Source organism: Anabrus simplex, chromosome 3 (assembly GCF_040414725.1).
Source record: "Anabrus simplex isolate iqAnaSimp1 chromosome 3, ASM4041472v1, whole genome shotgun sequence".
Lineage (NCBI taxonomy): Eukaryota > Metazoa > Arthropoda > Insecta > Orthoptera > Tettigoniidae > Anabrus > Anabrus simplex.
In genome coordinates, this window is record NC_090267.1 from 435,402,994 (window position 1) to 435,423,305 (window position 20,312).

The 20,312-nt window shown below is 38.4% G+C and overlaps 1 protein-coding gene across 1 annotated transcript in view; it reads right to left on the reverse strand.

Annotated features, from left to right (window-relative positions):
• The window catches only part of Nup98-96 (nuclear pore complex protein Nup98-96), a 474,154-nt gene that overhangs the window by 111,896 nt on the left and 341,946 nt on the right, over nt 1-20,312 (reverse strand). Inside the window, exon 21 of the mRNA XM_067143470.2 lies at nt 8,633-8,861. Within this exon, the coding sequence (XP_066999571.1) occupies nt 8,633-8,861 (229 nt within the window). The remainder of the gene's footprint in view (nt 1-8,632; nt 8,862-20,312) is intronic.

Sequence of the window (20,312 nt, forward strand, 5' to 3'; positions counted from 1 at the left end):
CAGCCCCTAACAAAGAATGTGTGTGTATGGACCACCAGAAAAATTTCCCTGTACCAAACATAATGTCAAACGACATGTAGTACAAATGGCATTTGTCGTTTTGCAGCTTCAAGATTAATCAACTTTCAAACAGGGATGAATATATTATAATACACCGAAGACATTGGCAACAAGAGCGCAAATGAAGTTATCAGAATTTTGAATGAATACATAAATGAAGTTCTTGATAAAGAAGTAAGAGACCTTGAAATCTTTGTAACTCATGTTCAGGCCAGAACAAAAATTACCCAATATTTTTTCCCCTGTATCACCTAGTTCATGGCGTTGACATAATGTTTCCCATCAGAGATCATTCATATTTAGAATGCAACAAAAACATATCTTTAGTAAACAAGAAAAGTATCGTTGAGACACCAGATGAATGGAATGAAGTTTTTAGAATAGCAAGATCAGAACCCACCCCATTGAAGATCATTCCGGTTCAACAAGACATGTGACTGGACCACCTTCTTAAAGGAAATGTAATAAGAGCAAATGTCCATTTACAACAAGTCATCCGAGAAGCTAAAGTAAGAAAAGAAGAAACAGAAGGGTTTTACAGAATACAAACAAGTGGCCTTGGATATCTGATGTAAGGTGTTCACCTGGTCCACTACTCATTCTACATCCCGGAAAAATGTTGCAGTCTCAACAGGCTTATCAAGGTAAGTTCTACTACTAGTGTGATTTTATTAGGTCTGTCAAAATTAAATAATAGCAAGACAGGTGATGTGTGTGTTTATTTTTTGGTCACCTGCCAATATCAAAACCAAAGTATGAAGACTTCTGCAGGGAAAAGACCAGAAACTTTTCTTTTAACAATCATCCCTATGTTGAAAGCACAGAAAAATCAGCATAAAAAGCAAACAAAACCGAAAAAGAAAAAAGGACAAGACGAAAAACCTTCGACTTTTTAAATGAGACTTTTGAAATTTTTCATCTTTTGACTTTCTATATATTTTAGACTTTAGTATTAATCTTAAAACTTTCAATTAGAAAATGACTTTAAACAAGATTTTAGACTTTAACAATAGTCTAAGGGAGCCTCAGTGGCTCAGACGGCAGCACGTCGGCCTCTCACCGCTGGATACCGTGGTTCAGATCCAGGTCCCTCCATGTAAGATTTGGGCTGGAAAAAGCGGAGGCGGGACAGGATTTTCTCCGGGTACTCCGGTTTTCCCTGTCATCTTTCATTCCAGCAACACACTCCATTGTCATTTCATAGCATTTATCACTCATTAATAAATCACCTTGGGTGTGGCGACCCCAATGTAATAACAGCCTATATAAGTTTCATTCATTATATCCCTGATCCGGTCAATGACTGGAAAACAGGTTGTAGGTTTCCATTTTCAACAATAGTCTAAGAACTTGTATTAACATATAACTTACATTTTGAAATAAAATGTTTTTTTTTCTTTTTTTTTTTCTTTTCTTATCAAACTCCAAAGTTTTAGAGGTACAGAACATTCTGTGCATTCAGTCGGTGGATGTAACTCAATTTCAGGGTTAAGAAGGTTGGACTAAAAATGTTTTTAGCGAGTCCAAAATGTCCAATTTTTGGTTATTGTACTTTCTTTTTTAATAACAAATAATGTATTCAGAGCTGCCAACCTTTGAAATGGCTTTTCCGGAATAACCCTCCCCTACCATCCGAAAAATGTTGGAGTCAAATCGAAAGCACACTCATCCCTTCTGGATGACGACACCCTCTTTGCCCTTCCCGACAACAATATATTCTAAAATATATCCTATTACACAATAAATGTGCACATTACCAGTTCTGACATAAAATACTCTTTGTAGCTTGTTTCCCACGCAGCAGCTGCTTTTGTGTTGGATTTTTCTTGTAGCATCCTTCCCCCTGTGAGGACATTTTCACCTTATGAACAATAAGCGATTCCAGTGAAGATGTGATTAGTGTAGGCCTGAAGTCTTTCTATTTTTTCCTTTTAACACTGAAAACTCTTTCTGTGGGAGAGTTACTGTCAGGTATGCTTAATACTGCAATAATACAAGATTACATTTTATAGTGAAGAAGAGCAGAGTTCCTTCATTCACAATGAATTTCACGACGCTCATGGGTAGCAAAAGGAAGTCACGATCGAATAAGTGTAGTCGTCAAGTCATAAGCATTGAAACGAAGAGTTGAGTACTGATGCTCGAAAAGATCCATTTTTCCTTCTTTCCTTATTTTTTCCGTAGAAATAATATTTTCGTTATAATGTCGCTTTTCCGTAATAATTTATATTTTGACCGTAATGCCGTAACCGTGAGAGGAAATCCGTAATAATTACGGATAATCCGTAACAGTTGGCACCTCTGGTTTTATTAACATTACCATTATTTGCAAATGTATTGGGCATACATTTATCTTCCATCGACTTAAAGAGTTACCAGAGTGTGCTCTATACAAGATTTAAACACTCTTTTTTGCTCTCTAGTAAAATTTGCAAAATGTGACTAAACACATTCTTCATATGGCATTGAATGACATTAGTAGACGATAAGCTTGAGCAGAGCTTTTTAAAGTAGAAAGATCATAATACGAAGACAAAGTTGGAATTCAAGAAGACAAACTGCGGCAAATTTATAGGATGAGGAGTAATGGACTGAAATAAATTATCAAGGGAAATGTTCGATTAGTCTAGTTCTTTGAAAATAGAAAACGTTTAAGAAAACTGAAAACAAGTGATAGGAAATCTGCCACCTGGGCGAGAGCCCTATATTAATCATAGACAGACAGACAGACAGACAGACAGACAGACAGACAGACAGACAGACAGACAGACAGACAGACAGACAGACAGACAGACAGACAGACAGACAGACAGACAGACAGACAGACAGACAGACAGACAGACATTGTACAGGGCACATTAAACTAATGTGAGAAAAGGAAAATGTGGAAAAACATTGTCACAGCTGCTGATGGTAGAGTTTGTATTCACCGTCTCCTGAAGGAAAGCTTACATCAATACAGCCAATTTTTAAAAAATTACAATATACATACATAACTCGGCATTTTCATGTAGATACCTTTGCTTCCATTTATTTTCTTCGCCAAATTCAATCAAGCCAGTGGTTAGAGTCTTTCATCGCTTTCAAACGTAAAAAGAGCTTCGGATAGAAGTTATTACCTAATGTGACACAGTCTTTGAGTAGATCTATCAGGTATGATGGCCAACACGGTTCCGATGATAGAGTGATTTGCAAGAATAGAAAAGTACCAATTGGGACCACGAATATATTGATCCTAACTGGTAAGACCGAAGAACTCATAGATATGATGCAAAAGAGAAATACATCTATATTGGGTCTGAGTGAAACAAAATGGAGAAAGACAGGTAGCATGCTTCTCAGAGGTGGCTACAAATTATATTGGTGTCGACTGGAAAAGGAGGCCAAAAATGTTGTGGGATTTTTGCTGACAAAAGATATGGATGCCGTGTCAGAAGTTTCCTACAAGGACGACAGGATCATGAAATTATCTATACAATTAGAGTCAATAAATTACGCTATTGTACAAGTGTACGCCCCACAGACTGGATGCAGTGCTGCTGATAAAGAAAAATTTCTTCAAGAGTTAGATGATTTAATCCATGAAGAAATTGTTATTATTGGAGACCTAAAAGCACAAGTTGGAGCAAACAGACAAGGCTGTGAGGATATCGCTGAGCCACATGGGTTTGGAAACAGAAATGCAGAAGGTGAACAACTAATTGATCTTTGTATAAGAAATGGCATGATCATCAAGAACACCTTCTTCAAAAAACAGGAGAGCCACAAAATAACAAGGTATAGCTGGGCTGGCAAACATAAATAATATCACAAACAAAGGTGGGGGTGGAGAAATGGTTGACTGATGTCAAGGTCATTCCCAGTTGAAGTATGGAGAGCGACCATAGATTGCTTATTATGGACTTGGACCATATGACAAATGAAATTCAGAAGAAATGAAAAATAAAAACATGGAAATTAGAAAAAGCTCAGTTCCAGGAAGAAAATCAGAACAGAATACAACAAAACCTACCACGGGGAGAAACAATAGTAGAGGAAGAGTGGAAAATTTTTGAAGATACATTTATGGGAGAAGCTAAAGAACTCTGTGGGTTAACAGGATCGACCAAGAAGGAAAAAGAGACACCTTGGTGGAACGACAAAATCATAACAGCAATTAAAGCAAGAAACCTACCAAAAAAAGGTGCTAGATAAAGAAAAACAAAAAAACTATCCAAGACCAAGTAAGCCAAGAAGTTAACAGACTACAGGAACTTTATAGAACAAAGGAACTCCTAGTTAAGAGGGTAAGAGAAGAGAAAGAAAAAGCATGGAACGAGTTTGTGGATGAATTGGAATTAGACAGCAGAGGAAATAGGAAATTATTGTACACGGTAGTCAAGAACATAACAGAAAGTGTGATAAGAGGATATAAGGGGAAAACAGAACCTTAGTGTGAGAAGATAAAATCAGGAATATGAATTTAAGACTTTTTTTTTTTTGCTACTTGCTTTATGTAGCACCGATACGGATAGGTCTTGTTGCGACGATGGGACAGGGAAGAGCTAGGTGTTGGAAGGAAGCGGCCGTGGCCTTAATTAAGGTTGCCTGGTGTGAAAATGGGAAACTATGGAAAACCATCTTCAGGGCTGCCGACAGTGGGGTTTGAACCTACTATCTCCCGAATACTGTATACTGGCCGCACTTAAGCGACTGCAGCTATAGAGCTTGGTAAGACCTTTTTTGATAGTCTCTTAAATGGAGTAGCAAGCACTACATCGGACAGTGAGGAACCCTGTAGTAGTAATGAGGAAAGTAGACGCATAGAACCCCCAATTACATGGCGGGAGATGGAAAAGTCCATGAAAAGTATGAGGAAAGGAAAAGGAGTTGGAGTGGATGAGTTAAGTACAGATATGTTGCGAGCAGCAGGAACTCCAGCATAACCAGTGGTTATATAGACTTCTTAACATAGTATGGCAGGAAAATGCATCCACTATTGTGGAATTACTCTACTTTCTCATGGTCTAAAACTTCTGGGGAAAAATCATAGAGAGTAGATTAAGAGAAATTGTAGAATGTTTACTGGAAGAGGGACAATATGGTTTTAGGCCTGGAAGAACAACTACAGACCTTATCTTTGCTGTCAGGATGTTAATGGAAAAGCACTGGGGAAAAAGGGAAACCACTTTTTCTACTACTGCTAGTGTTCCTAGACATCAAAAAGGCTTATGACAGCGTACCAAGGGAGCATATCTGGAAATGCCTACAATAGCTGGGAGTTCGTGACAGTCTTATTGTACAAGTGAAGATGCTGTATGATAAGATCAGAAGTTGTGTGCAAGTGGGTTGCGGGCTGCCCAAATGGTTTGAATCGAAGAGAGGAGTACAGCACAGCAGTGCTTTGTCATCCCTCTTATCACTGTGACGGATGCTATAATAAAGGCTCTAAAAAGGAAGGAGCAGCAGGACTTGCAAGATTTCATTTTTTCAGACAATGTGGTGATCTGGGGTGAAACCGAAAATGATGTGGAGAAAAAGCTGCAGAAATGGACTCAAGAGTTTAAGAGGTATGATTTACATATCAACCAGGCTAAGACAGTGGTGATGAAGTTAGAGAGGGGAGATGATTAACCACAAATCAGAATAAATGACACCAAATTGGACAGTGTTCCCACGTTTAAGTACTTGGGTAGTATAGTATCAAAAGACAACCTTGCAAAGTATGAGGTGGACAGTCGAATTAGCAAGGCAACTCAATTTTAGCAAGTAAGACAACTGCTGTGGGATAAACAAGTACCATTAAATGCAAAGATGACATTATATAAATCATATTATACACCCATCCTAGGTATAGCTTGGAAACTAACACGTTAACGAGACAAGACAACTCAAAACTCCAAGCTGCAGAAATGAAGTTCCTGTGCACCATGATACAGAAGACCAGGAAGGACAAGTTCAGGAATGAAAAAGTCTGACAGGAGGTGGGAATAGGAGACTCCCTCCTACAGAGGATTCAGAAAGTAAGACTGAAGTGGTTTGGCCATGTAAGAAGGATGAGTACAAGCAGGACAGCAAGAAAAGAATATGAAAGAGAGTAAAAGGGGGGAAAAAAACCCACACAAAAATAAAAACCAGTGGGCAGACCCACAGGAAAATGGACAGATCTGGTGAAGAAAGATGTCTAGGAGAGAGGATAAGATTGGGATAAGATTATGAAAGAACAGTGGTTCATTGACAGACAAAAATGGTGGGGGCTCATACACCACACCCGGGCAACTGGAGAGGGACAATGATGATGGTGATGAATAAGATTATAGGAGGCGATGTTGTTTGCCGATACATACAGTACCACATTCGAGGATCTACTCATCAAATGGCACCTCTTTCTTTTTCAACAGTGTATTGGTTTATAATAATAATAATAATAATAATAATAATAATAATAATAATAATAATAATAATAATAATAATAATTGTACCGGGCGGTACACCTCCACGCCGCTAATTCAAACTTTGCGCCAGTTGAAACTCCCCTACTGGAGGAAGTCTGAACTTTATCTAAGGTGTTAATTTTCAAGTTTCTCAGAAGATGTCACTACTTGGAAATTTTGGAGTTTCTGAACTGGGTCGTTTTCGATGTATTTTTGTTTTACCTGTAGTAAGAAGTGTGAACTTTCTTTTCTAGAGGACACTACTGAAGAACTACAATGGTGTACCCTAGTGCGAAGTGAAATAACTTTTTTTTTTGAGAAATTTTTATTTCAAGAGTTTGTTCCTTGTTAAATTTCTTTCTGTTATTGTTTAAGTTGGCTGTATAACCCTTTCTTTCCCCTGGTTTTGAATTTAGCCAATCCCGAATTTCTTTAATTAATTTCTGACCAATCAGGTGTATCTTCTCCAACTTGAATATCTTGCTTAACCCTAGCCAATAAAGTTTTTGTGGGCGGGTGTTCTCATTCCTGAAACGCCTCGAACTTTCCACGAGAGTATATAAACTGCTGATTTTCGGGTCTCTGCGCCACTTCTGTACCAGCTTTCAAGGTGTAAAGTACGTAGCAGGGGGCGGGAAGCACCTCTTTCTTCGGGTAGCAGTTCAACAACAAGGTAATGGCCGTTTAATAACTTCTTTTCTTGCTAGCTCAGCAGTTTAACTCTCGGGGCGGGTCCGAAGCGTTTCCACCATGTAACTTTCCCTAAAATGTAAAGACTCTTAGCATCTATTCTCTTTTAAAGCTACATATTGGGATAGAGAGTGCTTAACCCTCTCGAGCTCCCACTCATATTGTTTTGAGGTGAACTTATTTTTCACAACCGATTCTTCCTTAACGTAATGTAAATTGTTTCTTTCTAAAGTCACCTCTTTAGTATGGGATTAGCCCTTGCATTAGCGGCCTAGAGCCAGATTAGGTTTTAAACAAAATGTATTAGGAGTGCAGATCGCCTCCTCTCAAATTGGTATTTTAGAGGCCATGTAATTAACCTTTTCTCACTTAATAGGCCTCAGTAGGTTGGGTATTTTACCCCTGTGTTTATGTCCTTAGAGGGACAACTTGAAGGTGGAGTTTGGTGTGGCTTTTGATAGGCTTAAAGTTTGAGAGCGAGTGGCTCTTTCTTGAAAACTGAGTGTTGTATGCCTCGAGGAGGCTTTTCTGTGTAATTTGGAGCAAGTGCTCCTGGGCATGAATGGGGTTTTCTGCCCCTCTGTTAAAACTTATTTTGGAGTAAAGTTGGGCTAATTGCCCAAGAATTGTGAGTTCGGGGCTCGAAGCCCAAATCCGGTAAATACTGTAATTGTACTTTTGTTGCCTTGCTACTCTGTACCTGCCATGTTTGTTATTTCCTGATTTTGAAAAGAAAATCTAACCTTGTTAAATTTTAAACTAATTTTAATTTCGTAGCCTGAGACCTGTTCACCCCCGCACCTTCTTTCACCTCTGCTGTTCCACAGATACCTCGGAATAATAATAATAATAATAATAATAATAATAATAATAATAATAATAATAATAATAATAATAATAATAATGCCACAACTATCATACGCAGGTATTTTGATCTGGCACTATCTAAGCTGCCTGAATGTCAATTCCAACATTTACCAGACTGCAGAAAAATGGATCTCTGGCGGGTGATCTACGGTTGAGATTTTAATTAATAGTGATGGGTCAATACCAAATGCATCACCAAAGATCTTTTACAAACTGACATACGATATGGAGTGCCAATATGGACTCTTCTCCACCCTTCAAAAACAGACTACTTCCATTGGGTTTAAACCTGCAACCTTGGAGTCCGGATGGTGGCAATCTATCAATGATTGACAGAAGGAGCTTTTCCTAAAAATGTACCGGTACTTACTGTATATTTCTGCATTTAGTATCTTGTACCATTTTCTAACACCTTAATAAACTACTGGAGACTGCTTACATGAAACACAATTTATGTTGTTAATATTTGTACAAGATCACTAACGGCAGTCTGTTACATGGGTGGAAATGATAGCTAATACAATAAAATGCAATACAATAAGATTATCAAACCAGCAACAAGACTCCTTAAGATACGAGGCTTTTCCTGTAGAACGTCTTACCAATAGTAGGTAGCCTGCCCCAAAGTGCCACACAGAGTTCCCAGACTTGACGACTGTACATAAGCATCTGTTCCCTTTCTCCATTGTTGCCAGAGTCGAGTGCCTTGGCAAGATCACAATGTGCATGCAGAGAGTCGACACCAACTTCAGGTTTCCAAAATGGACAATCACCATCAGCAGAATACTCACTGTGTTGCAATTCGATTTCTAGGTGGCCTTCCACAGTAGCCTGAAATCGCAGAGATAACACATGAATACAAGAGGTAAATTTACAGTACAAACAACGTTGTAATTAATTATGTTGATCTTTATCTACAATAATGCATCTACACCTCACCAGAATATACCACCTGCATGTCTCAAAAGGAACATGCATTCAGCTATCGACTGCTGATAAATGATAACACAAAACATGAAATGTAAGCGACTCTGTAATGTTAATGCGCCAGATCTGGAGTAGAGTTTAGCATCACGTAAACAACCTCCTCACTGTCCACTCACTGACACTCGCACATCATAACTGTTCAGGCCAAAGTCTAGCTTGAACCACCGTACTGTGCCAGTCATGCATAATTTACAGGAGAAAGAAAGATAGGAACATGAAATGGAACACATAATAAGATAAACACAATGACAGTTCAGCATTGAAGGAACGAGACAAGGACAAATATGAAAACACAAAAGGATGAAGGCAATCTCTTCCTTATTCACACACAATCATCATCATTTTCCAACTCTTTAAAATTCCTGGGAGTGGTATAAAAGTGCTCATCTCCTCCTGACTATATACACTAATGACCAAAACACAAAAATGCAACACTTCAAGATATTTGAGAAATTGGGATATAAGATAAAATTTAACATTTCTCATGCTCTCCTATGAAACTTTTTACTATGTACTGACCTTAGGAAACATTCTATAAGACTGCCAAATGAAATGAACTTAATAATAGGCAACAAACCATCCCAAAGGCATAGTGTTATGACTGCCTGTTACAAGAATGGAAATATTTATTTCTACTCCCTACTTGTTACCACCATGTGTGAGCGAGAGAATTCTTTGACCTTCTACTCAGTGTTAAACAGCACTTACCAGAGTGAAGACACCATTAAGCTCAGATGATAGTGCTAGGGCAGTAGAGTTGGTAGAGGATGGATGCAGCAAGTGTTACATGGCCGAGTTGTTACACTGTACTCTGTCAACAATTTCATGTACCATGCAGAGGTACTGCAAAATGGGTTCATACTCTCACAGGCCAGGATCTGGTAGGAGGAGGTCACCTGCAAGGGATGACCCATTCTTCCGCATTCAAATTCTGCGTGACTGGCAGGGTACTGTGGTTCAAGCCAGAATTCATCCTGAACTAGTATGAGGTGTGTCAGTGTCTGTGAGTGAACAGTGAGGAGGAAGTTGCTAAACTCTACCCCAGATCTGATGCATCAGCACTGACACAGCTGCGTTACATTTCATGAGAAATCTTCAGGTTTGGGTTGATGAACAGTGGGGAACAGTTCTCTCACAGATGAATCTCGGTTTAGCCTCAGATGGACAAGAAAGGCGGTGGAAAAGACGTGGAGAAAAATTCTCCATGCAACTTTTCTTCATGGATAGCTTTCAATGGCGGTTTTTTAATGGTTTGGGCAGGCAACTTCTTGGCTGCCAAAACAAAGCTAGTCTTCACTACATTAAAGAAATCGAGGAAAAAATAGGTTAATACTTTTGAACCATTCATTGGTGATTTCCTGCTAATGCAGCACAATGCACACCCTCATGTGGCACTATGTGCCCTTCAGTACCTCGACAAAGTAGGGATCCAACTGATGCAACGGCCTGCAAGCAGTTAGGATCTCAACCCACTCGAGCATTTATGGGACATTTTGGGAATAAAAATATGAAGCCACAGTCCAGACTAAGCATGAGCAGCGGGAAGTCCTTCAAGAAAAATGGGAGCTCATTCCTCAAGAGGAAATTACAGTACTCATCAGAGTATGCCTCAAAGGCTAGAACCTGTGATTTGTGTCGGAGGTAGCAACACACATTCCATAAAAAAAAAAAAGGAAACTAAACTGGCCTTAACCCTTTATAGGACCTGGTACAATAATGTACCACCTTTTTATATTAACAATACTATTTATATGTCGTGGTACATATGTGTACCAAATGCCTGGGATGATGTACCAGCACTTGTGGATTATGCTGCCAGCTAGTTTGAGGTCTAGGAACCCACTGTTCTCTCTCCAGTGACATTTGATTGCAAAATGGTACACATTTGTACCACGCCCGCTTGGAGGTCTACCTGTGAGCATTCGCTTGTGTTTGTCTTCGCTTTACAACTGAGTTTCGAAGAAAGATTTCTTGCAGTTCCAAGGTATGTATCTTTTTGATAAGATAGATAACTATACACATGTATATAAAATAGTATTATATTACTTACGAATACTTAAGTATTGTAATATAAATACGCAGGAGTACTTAACCTCAAATTTTAACTCCATGATATTACATATTCTCACAATAAAACTGGGAGAGATAGTAACATAATTTATAGTACACTAGTGAAATCAGACCTTTACCTATAGATCTACGTGTAATTACCTTTTGCAATTGTTAGCCAAAAGATAGTACAAGGAATTCAGTCGAGTTATGTCATGCTACTCTTGCTTTGGTAGGTCATGAAGGGTCTGTCTGAAGACTAAATTAGATCTGTTGATATCGATCTCCGAAAACCAAGCCTTTGAGTCGGATGATGGAGGAACTGATGATGCTGAAGATGGTATTCAAATAACACCATCCCAATCACAATGTAACACACAGAGAAACGAGGTCATCTGTCTTAGTGTGGAAGGTAAACATGATTTTTTTTGTAAAATTGTACCACTGCCCGAGCCTGTCATTTTAGAATGTTATTACTTGATTCATCGAACCCTTTTGTGACCTGGATGATTAGATGTTGGAATTTCACTGACCTTCCTGCGTTCAAGTCTCGATTGGTCTATTTTCTGGAAAAGGTGACGGTCAGTCTCATTTTCTCCTGGATCTTTGGTTTCAATTTCAATCCATTTCAGCCCAATAATCAGTTATTTCATTCATGCATTCATTCATTCACTTACGTATCCTCAGTCATAAAAGAGCAGGTATATAACAGGCCTCTACAGTCAGCCCTGTTCAATAACTCGGAGCTATATGGGGCACTGTTTCATTCCTAACCTTTTCTTTGACTGGAAACAGACTCAGATTTATACTGTTAATTTATTAGTTTACAGTATAAGTTGATATCATTCAAACTAATTTCTTCTCTGCAGTATTGGAGGATTCTAAAGATTTCACATCAGAAGAGTCTGCAATGGATCCAAACTTCACGCAAACTGCTAGCCAGCAGGAATTACCATGCCCGAGTCACCATTTGAATTGTAGGAAGATCATCATATGCCAGCAGATCAATATCACTGGACCAAATTTTGTAAAATGACTAATGAATTTAAAAATGCCCGTTTTCAACAATATATGGGCCAAAGGTGGATATAAATCAGAAAAGTCCTTTACAAATTTTAAATGAATTTACTCACTTTTCTTGTATGGGAACAGATGGTAGAACAAAGTAATCCCATGCATATGATTTGGGGTGAATCTTGCCACAAGTGTTGAAGAATTGAAATTTTTCACAGGTCTTCTTATAATAATGGGTTTCCAAACCATACCAAGCATGAGACTGTACTGGTCGAGTGATCCAAATTTTTAGATCAATAGGCTATGCCACAGGTTGGCACTTGTAGGAGGTTATAGCACAAAAGTAGTACCAGTACAAAAAAAAAGATTTACACTGTTGTAAAACCTGAATTGTAGCACTATGTAAGTCATTGTTTTATTCTCTTCCATAAGACAAAATGGTAAGTCTTCACAGTTTAGTGCAGTATGTCATGTAAAGTAAAACATCAATGCATAAAAGAAAATGCCTTCTTCCAAACACAAACAGCCACAAGATAACAAGATATAGCTGGGATGGAAAACACAAGTCTCTCATCGACTTTCATCTCATCATGAACAAAGGAGGAGGGAAATGTGCAAGTGATGTCAAAGTTATACCCAGTGAGTATGGACAGTGATCATAGATTATTGATTGCAGACCTAAATCATGTGGCTAACACAACCCCGAAGAAATGAAAAAGAACACGTAAAGTGAAGACTTGGAAATTAGAAGAAGCTAAGCTGAAGGAAGAATATAAAATAGGATACAGAGACACTTACCAAAAGGAAATGAATACAGTAGAAGAAGAACGGAAACTTTTTGAAGATACTTTGGTGGGTGAGGCCAAAGACCTATGTGGAGTAACAGGATCGACCATGAAAGAAAAAGACACACCTTGGTGGAATGGCAGTCAGATTGGCTATAAAACAAAGACATTTGGCAAAAAAAATGCTAGACAAAGAAAAGCAAAGAGATGCACAAGATCCAGGTGGCCAAGAAATTACTAAACTACAGGAACTCTACAGGGCAAAAAAACTTACAGCTAAGTGGATAGTAACAGAAGAGAAATAGAAAAAAATGGAATGAGTTTGTGGAAAAGTTGGAAGAGGACAGCAGAGGAAACAAGAAACTTCCTTACAAAGTAATTAAAAACAAGTGAAATAACCTAGAAGACATAAAGGTAATAGAGCAGGACAATGGGTCAATAGTACGAGAGGAAGATTGAATCAGGAGAGAATTCAAGACCTCCTTTGACAAGCTCCTGAATGTAGAGGCATCAAATGTAATTCAAAACAGAGAAGAATCTGGAAAAAGTGAAGAGCCATATAAAAATATGGAGCCACCAATCACATTGCTGAAGATAGAGAAGAGCCTTAAAAGTATGAAGAAAGGGAAAGCTGCAGGAATAGAAGAGTTAAGTGTGGACATGTTGAAAGCAGGATGAACCCCAGCAATCCAATGGGTATATAGACTCCTAAATGTAGTATGGCAGCAAAATAATATCCCAGAAGACTGGAAGAAAGGTATAACTGTACCTATATTCAAGAAAGGCAGCACACGGAAATGTACCAACTACCGTGGAATCACTACTCTTATGGACAAAAATTCTGGAAAAAATTATAGAGGATAGAAGGAACAATATGGCTTTAGGCCTGAAAGATCAACAACAGATCTTATATTTGCTGTCAGGATGCTAATGGAAAAACATTGGGAAAGAGAGAAGCCTTTATATCTACTGTTCCTTGACATTGAAAAGGCCTACGACAGCATACCAAGGGAGCTTATTTGGGAGCGCCCGAGAAAGCTCAAAGTTCAAGACAGTCTAATTTCAAAAGTTAAGGTGCTTTACAAGAAAACCAGAAGCTGGGTACAAGTCGGTTCTGGACTGTCAGACTAGTTTGAGACAAAAAGGGGAGTACAAGGTAGTGCTTTGTCACCCCTATTATTTGTCATTGTAATGGATACCATATTAAAGGTGCTAAAAGAAAAACGAGCAACAAGACTTAAAAGCAACTGCAGATGATGTAGTAATTTGGGGTAACTCAGAGAGAGAAAGATGTGGAAGACAGACTGCGGGAGGTGGAGTCAGGAGTTTGAGAGGTATGGATTAAACATCAACAAGGCTAAAACGGTGGTGTTGCAGGTACAGAAGGGTGACAATCAGCCAGAAATCATGCTAAATGGCACTAAGCTGGACAGTGCCACAGAATTTAAGTACTTGGGTTAATGTCCAAGGATAACTTAGTTAAATATCAAGTAAAAAGTTGAATCAGCAACGCAATACATTTTTACCTCCAAGTAAGACAGCTACTATGGGATAAACAAGTACCACTCCAAACCAAGATGACACTGTATAAATCATACTACACCCCTGTCCATGGGCGCCCGCAGGATCTTTTCCTGGGGGGATGGGGGCACATTAACAATTTTCTTGAATATAAAAACCAATATAACGTCAGCAACATTAAATTGTTTACAGAAATTTCCATTATAACAGATGCTAGATGACTGTCAGCAAGTTGTTTATGAAATAATCTTGTATGATATTAAACCAATTGAACATCAACCTTGTTAGAATTCCAGGGAGGGGCAAGTGAGCCCCCACCCCCCTTGCAGGCGCCCATGCCCCTATCCTCACATACAGCCTGAAAACCACTGCGTTAACAAGAAAGGACAACTTGAAACTTCAAGAGCAGAAATGAAGTTCCTACGCACAATGATCCAGAAGACCAGGAGGGATAAAATCAGGAACGAAAAAGTCAAAGAAGACGTAGGACTAGAAGACTCCTTACTCCAAAAGGCAAGACTGAAGTGGTTTGGTCATGTGAAAAGAATGGGTGCCAACAGGTCTGCAAGAAAGGAGTATGAAAGAGAAGTAAGGGGAAAGAGATCAGTGGGCAGACCTACAGAAAAATGGACCGACTTAGTGAAGAAGGATGTAGAGGAGAGAGGTCAGGATTTGGAGCGGATTGTGAACGAGGAATGTTTCATGGACCAAACAAAATGGAAGGGGCTCATATACCACACCTGGGAAACTGGAGTTGGTCAACGATGATGATGATGATGATGATAAAGAAAATTCTGCTTGAAAGTTGTGTTTGATATTTTTCAACAACATGATATGAGTCATGATTTATTTTTTGAGTTCTTTTATCACATTTGTGACTGATCAAATGGTCATGAGTAATTGTAAAATCAAAGTCTGCAGCATGCATTGTATTAAGTCATGAAAACAAAAAACAAAAAATTATAAGCTGTCAGAGGACCTTATGCCTTATAAAGGGTTAAACATAGGCAGCAGGGTTCTTTTCTTTTGCTCATTAGTGTACATCATCTGCCCCAGAACGTCCCATCTGAGACCTCTCCTCTCCACATCAGAATTTTCTGTCTCTATCATGCGTTTCTTTGGCCTTCCCCTGGGTCTTTTTCCTTGGACATTAAGGTCAAAGTATTTTCTGGCAGGTCTTTTGATGTTTTTTCTCATAATGCGCTCATACCGTTAAACTCTGCGCTTCTTTGTTACACTGATAAGGGATACCTCAATGCCTATTTACTTAATTCCTGATTTCGTCTTTTATAGTAGTTTGAATCGTAATTCTAGTGAATCTTCTTTCTGTTCCCTGAATTCTGCTATATAGTCAATGTTGAGTTGAGTATGTGCCTCTAAACCATATGTGAGAACTGGTATGAAGTAGGTGTGGATGTTTTTGCTTTTAGTGGTATTTTTCAGTCACAGGGTAGGTTTCTGGGTTGATTGTGAAAGTCTGACGCTTTCTGTTTCCTGCTTTTTCGTACACCGCCATCTTCAAATAGTGGGTTACTTCCTCGCTAATCTCAGTTCTTCTATATCAAATTCCTGACAAGCTCATTTCTGCACTCCAACTTCATCAGGTATTAACACATTGAAGGGCAACCTATTCAGAAAAAGAAAAAGACAGGAAAAAGCAAGAGATAAAAAGACAAAAGATGAATAAGTGCGGTAAAATACTAGGGACACTGGGCAGACTCAGAAGAAGAAACAAATTCCAATTAATCAATGCAAGCAACGGAAAGAAATGAACAAGTGACAAATCAAGTAGCATATAGAAAGATAGGAACATGTGAAGGGACAAATGAGGATATAGATACAGAGTGACAGTTCAGCATTGGAAGTGGAGCACTAGCTAGAGGACACAAGGACACTGGTGTGTTCAAATAGCCCAATTCTTCTACATCTATTGCTTCCAAGCTTCATCAGAAAGGCAGGCTTGAACACTTAATGAAAGGTCATCTTGACAGATCTTGTCTTGATATGGGAGGTGTAACATAAGAAGAAAGCCAGATATAGAGACAAAAAGACTTTTATGGTTTTCGGAGTTGCCGGAATTTTGTCCCGCGGGAGTTCTTTTACGTGCCAGTAAATCTACCAACACGAGGCTGGAGTATTTGAGCACCTTCAAATACTACCGGACTCAGCCAGGATCGAACCTACCAAGTTGGGGTCAGAAGGCCAGCGCCTCAAAAGTCTGAGCCATTCAGCCCGGAAGATAAAAATTAATACAGGAGGTGAAAGACTAGCAAAACCGGATGGACACTGAAGGGGAAAAATGATCCTAATTGTCAATATAAGTTAGAGCAATCAGGAAAGGATTACTAAACCAAGTCTCTATTTCCTCTTTTCTGATGATACAGTACTATACTTACTACTGCACCATTACAGCAAGTCAAATCCCAAACCCAGGATATGAAGTTGCTTTTATAATTTATAAATGTATACCAGGAATCTGAAATAAAAGTAACCAAGTAATGATGGATGTAATGTGTTCACTTTAATAGCATAAAAAAGGTATATTGTAAAGAACTGAGACATTAGGTGAGCTCTTGGTCAAGAGCTAGTACAAGAATTGCTATCAAGGTCCTGCACAGAGCCCAGTGCCAAAAATTTGAAAAGTAATCTCTTCAACTCACCACATAAAGAAGAGTGCAGAGTCAAAGTTCACAAATTTGTGGGAATATGGAAAGTTTCAAGCAAACAAGTAAGATGGCTGATATCTACTAACAGAAGTCACCAAAAGTGTTGTGAAACCAGTAAGAAAGAAGGCAAATAGTAATGATACAGACCTAAGTAGAAACTGCCCATCTAGAGAAACAATTGAATGGTGGTGTGTGAAGTTTAACTCCAAGAGAAATCTGTACTTTTTAATAAACCTCCATAGATTGCAGCAAGCTAGATGATATGTAAATGTGCGTGTGGTTGTCATGGGACTTAGCAAAAAACTCACAAATATGACAGCAAGTACAAGGAGCAGCCCAGAGGTTTGGCATATCATTCTTCTTCTGAGCCACTCTAGCCGTCTTCATTCTACATCATTATACTTGATTCTGTGCTAAAAGAAAGACTTTGTTCCATGCGATTCTGTGCTAAGAGACAGACTTTGTTGTATCATTCTACTTAGTTTATGACGAGGACTCTGTCTTTTATGTCTAGAGCCTGGATTTTTAGGTGGTATAAACCTTCATTTTAGGTTTCTTGTATGCTTAGAATAGGTATTTTTAGGTTTTGCTTTCTGGATGCAGCGATTGATGTCTTCTAAGAATGTTTTCATGGCCAGGTTAGTTAGTATGTTCCCTGGAACGAATGTGTCCAGATATCTGGCATAGGCGAAATCTTCCGGATTTCCAACTGTGGAAGAAATAAGCATTTGCTTAATCTAGCTGCTGAACTCATTTCTCTTAGCTACACTAGCAATGAGCACTGCTACACATTTATACTGCAAGGTGGAATTTCTGTTCATATTTACCTTAATATAAAAAATAGAAATCTAAAGTAGTATACTTCAGTAAACATGCTACAGTATTGTAGTGCAGATTTTAGATTAGTTACAGGAAACTTACTTGCATGGAGCATGCCTGACAGAAGACTACTCGACTATCCACAGAAAAGTTTGGATCTACAGCAATCCATTTTCTAATTTAGGCATTGTTTCGATAAGAAAGCTTTGAAGAGAACTTAATGGTCCACCTATTCAATACAATACAATACAATTGTTTTTCAGATTAAGTTACAACATATTATTTATTCAGTACTAGTTTCGACGCTGGTGTGAGTCATCTTCAGCCGATCATGGAAACGGGCAATCATACAAAAACTGCATATACACAATGTAAAATGCAAGTTACATATCACTAAAACAATACTCTTAAAATGAAAAGTTCCTAAATAAATTGACAATAATGACTGTTTTATCTTCATTTTCAACAAGTAAGTTCTTGAAAATCGAATGCAACACATTGTGAACTAAACATCTTCCACGTTGGGATCTTGGGAGTCCTGGGTTGACTTTTAACCACAACTTGATATCGGATAAAAGTAAATTGTTCTCTAAGGTCCGGCTCCATGGATAAATGGTAAGCATGCTGGCCTTTGATCACAGGGTGTCCCGAGTTCGATTCCCGGCAAGGTCGGGAATTTTAACCTTAATTGGTTAATTTTGCTGGCACGGGAGCTGGGTGTATGTGCTGTCTTCATCATCATTTCGTCCTCATCATGACACACAGGTCGCCTACGGGAGTCAAATCAAAAGGCCAGCATCTGTCGAGCCGAACTTATCCTCAGACACTCCCGGCACTAAAAGCCATATGTCATTTCATTTTTAATTTTTTTTTTCTTTAAGAACTTGTTATGCTTTGTTCTGAATGTAAGTAATTATTCTGTGAAAGATAAAGACAAAAAAACACAGCTGTTCTTGTAATGCTAATATTTCATATGGTTATAAGTGTTTTCATTTGAACGAGCGTGTTATCAAACAATACAAGCGTTCCCAGCGTTCCGTGTACATGAACGTGCGACAGTTTAGACTAGATCCATGTGTCTATACATTTTGCTTCATTGTATGTATTTCATCCAGTCTTTTTCAGACAGAAACAGGACTGTCAAATCCAAGAATGCTCTTAGAGAGCCAAGTTTTCCACACCATTATACGTATCCTTATTGTGTTTTGTATATATTTTCAATCCAGTACATGTAATTCCAGTGTTCCGTGTTCTATGGACACAAGACTATTAGAGCCAGAACTGGGAACTTTCTAAGCTCCAAGTTCTCCTTGCCAAGTGTATGTTACATTTCTAGGTAATATCTATCAACTCCTTGGATATTTTCCTATATATTTTACGAAACTTTCAATACGGACAAAAAATGATTTTCATCACTTGTAATAAGTGGTATGTTCCGAGCTGTCAGCGGAGAGATGGCGTGGAATGACATTAGTAGACGAATAAGTTTGAGTGGCGTTTATAAAAGTAGGAAAGATCACAATATGAAGATAAAGTTGGAATTCAAGAGGACAAACTGGGGCAAATATTCATTTATAGGAAGGGGAGTTAGGGATTGGAATAAATTACCAAGGGAGACGTTCAATAAATTTCCAATTTCTTTGAAATCATTTAGGAAAAGGCTAGGAAAGCAACAGATAGGGAATCTGCCACCTGGGCGACTGCCCTAAATGCAGATCAGTACTGACTGATTGATTTTGATTGATTGATTGATTGATTGACTGATTGATGTATTTCCAAGCAACCACATATAGGTGCATGGATTTTTCATTATGATGATTGTTATCAGTTTCCCCTTAATTTAATTTTCACCAAGAACTGATGATGACTCCATGGAGTAGAAACCGGTCTTCTTATAATTGAATAAATTGTTGTAATATGTTGAATGGTGGAACATCCCTCAAATTCTACATTATTAATCCCTCATTTAGGTATTTTTAGGTACAATGAAAGTAAAAAAAGTCTGTTTCAGGAAGTGTGAAACGAACATCCGTATATCTTGAAATTTGTTAAGTAAATAGTAAAGGGGAAAAAAGGTTAAAACCTAAAAAATCCAGGCCGTACTTCTGTGAATTTGACATACGGTATCACTCTGATGTATTTTTCAACATGGAAATGTGTGTGTGTGTGTGTATGTGTGTGTGCGTGCGCAAGTGGTGGTCCCTGACTGTTCAGATTCTTCGAATGTGATAAATTTACAGATAAGGAGTCAAGTAACAGACTGCATTCTGCTGTATTTAAAGTTCAGAGTACTTCTTACTCATAGTTTAAGTGACGATTAAGATTATGTGTATATGTACATACTGGCATTCGCTATTTAAGGCATCGGGCAGATCTAAATAACTGGAACTTGCGACAGTGACGACTTTTTAATCATGGGATTAAGCATCATGCTTATTAGC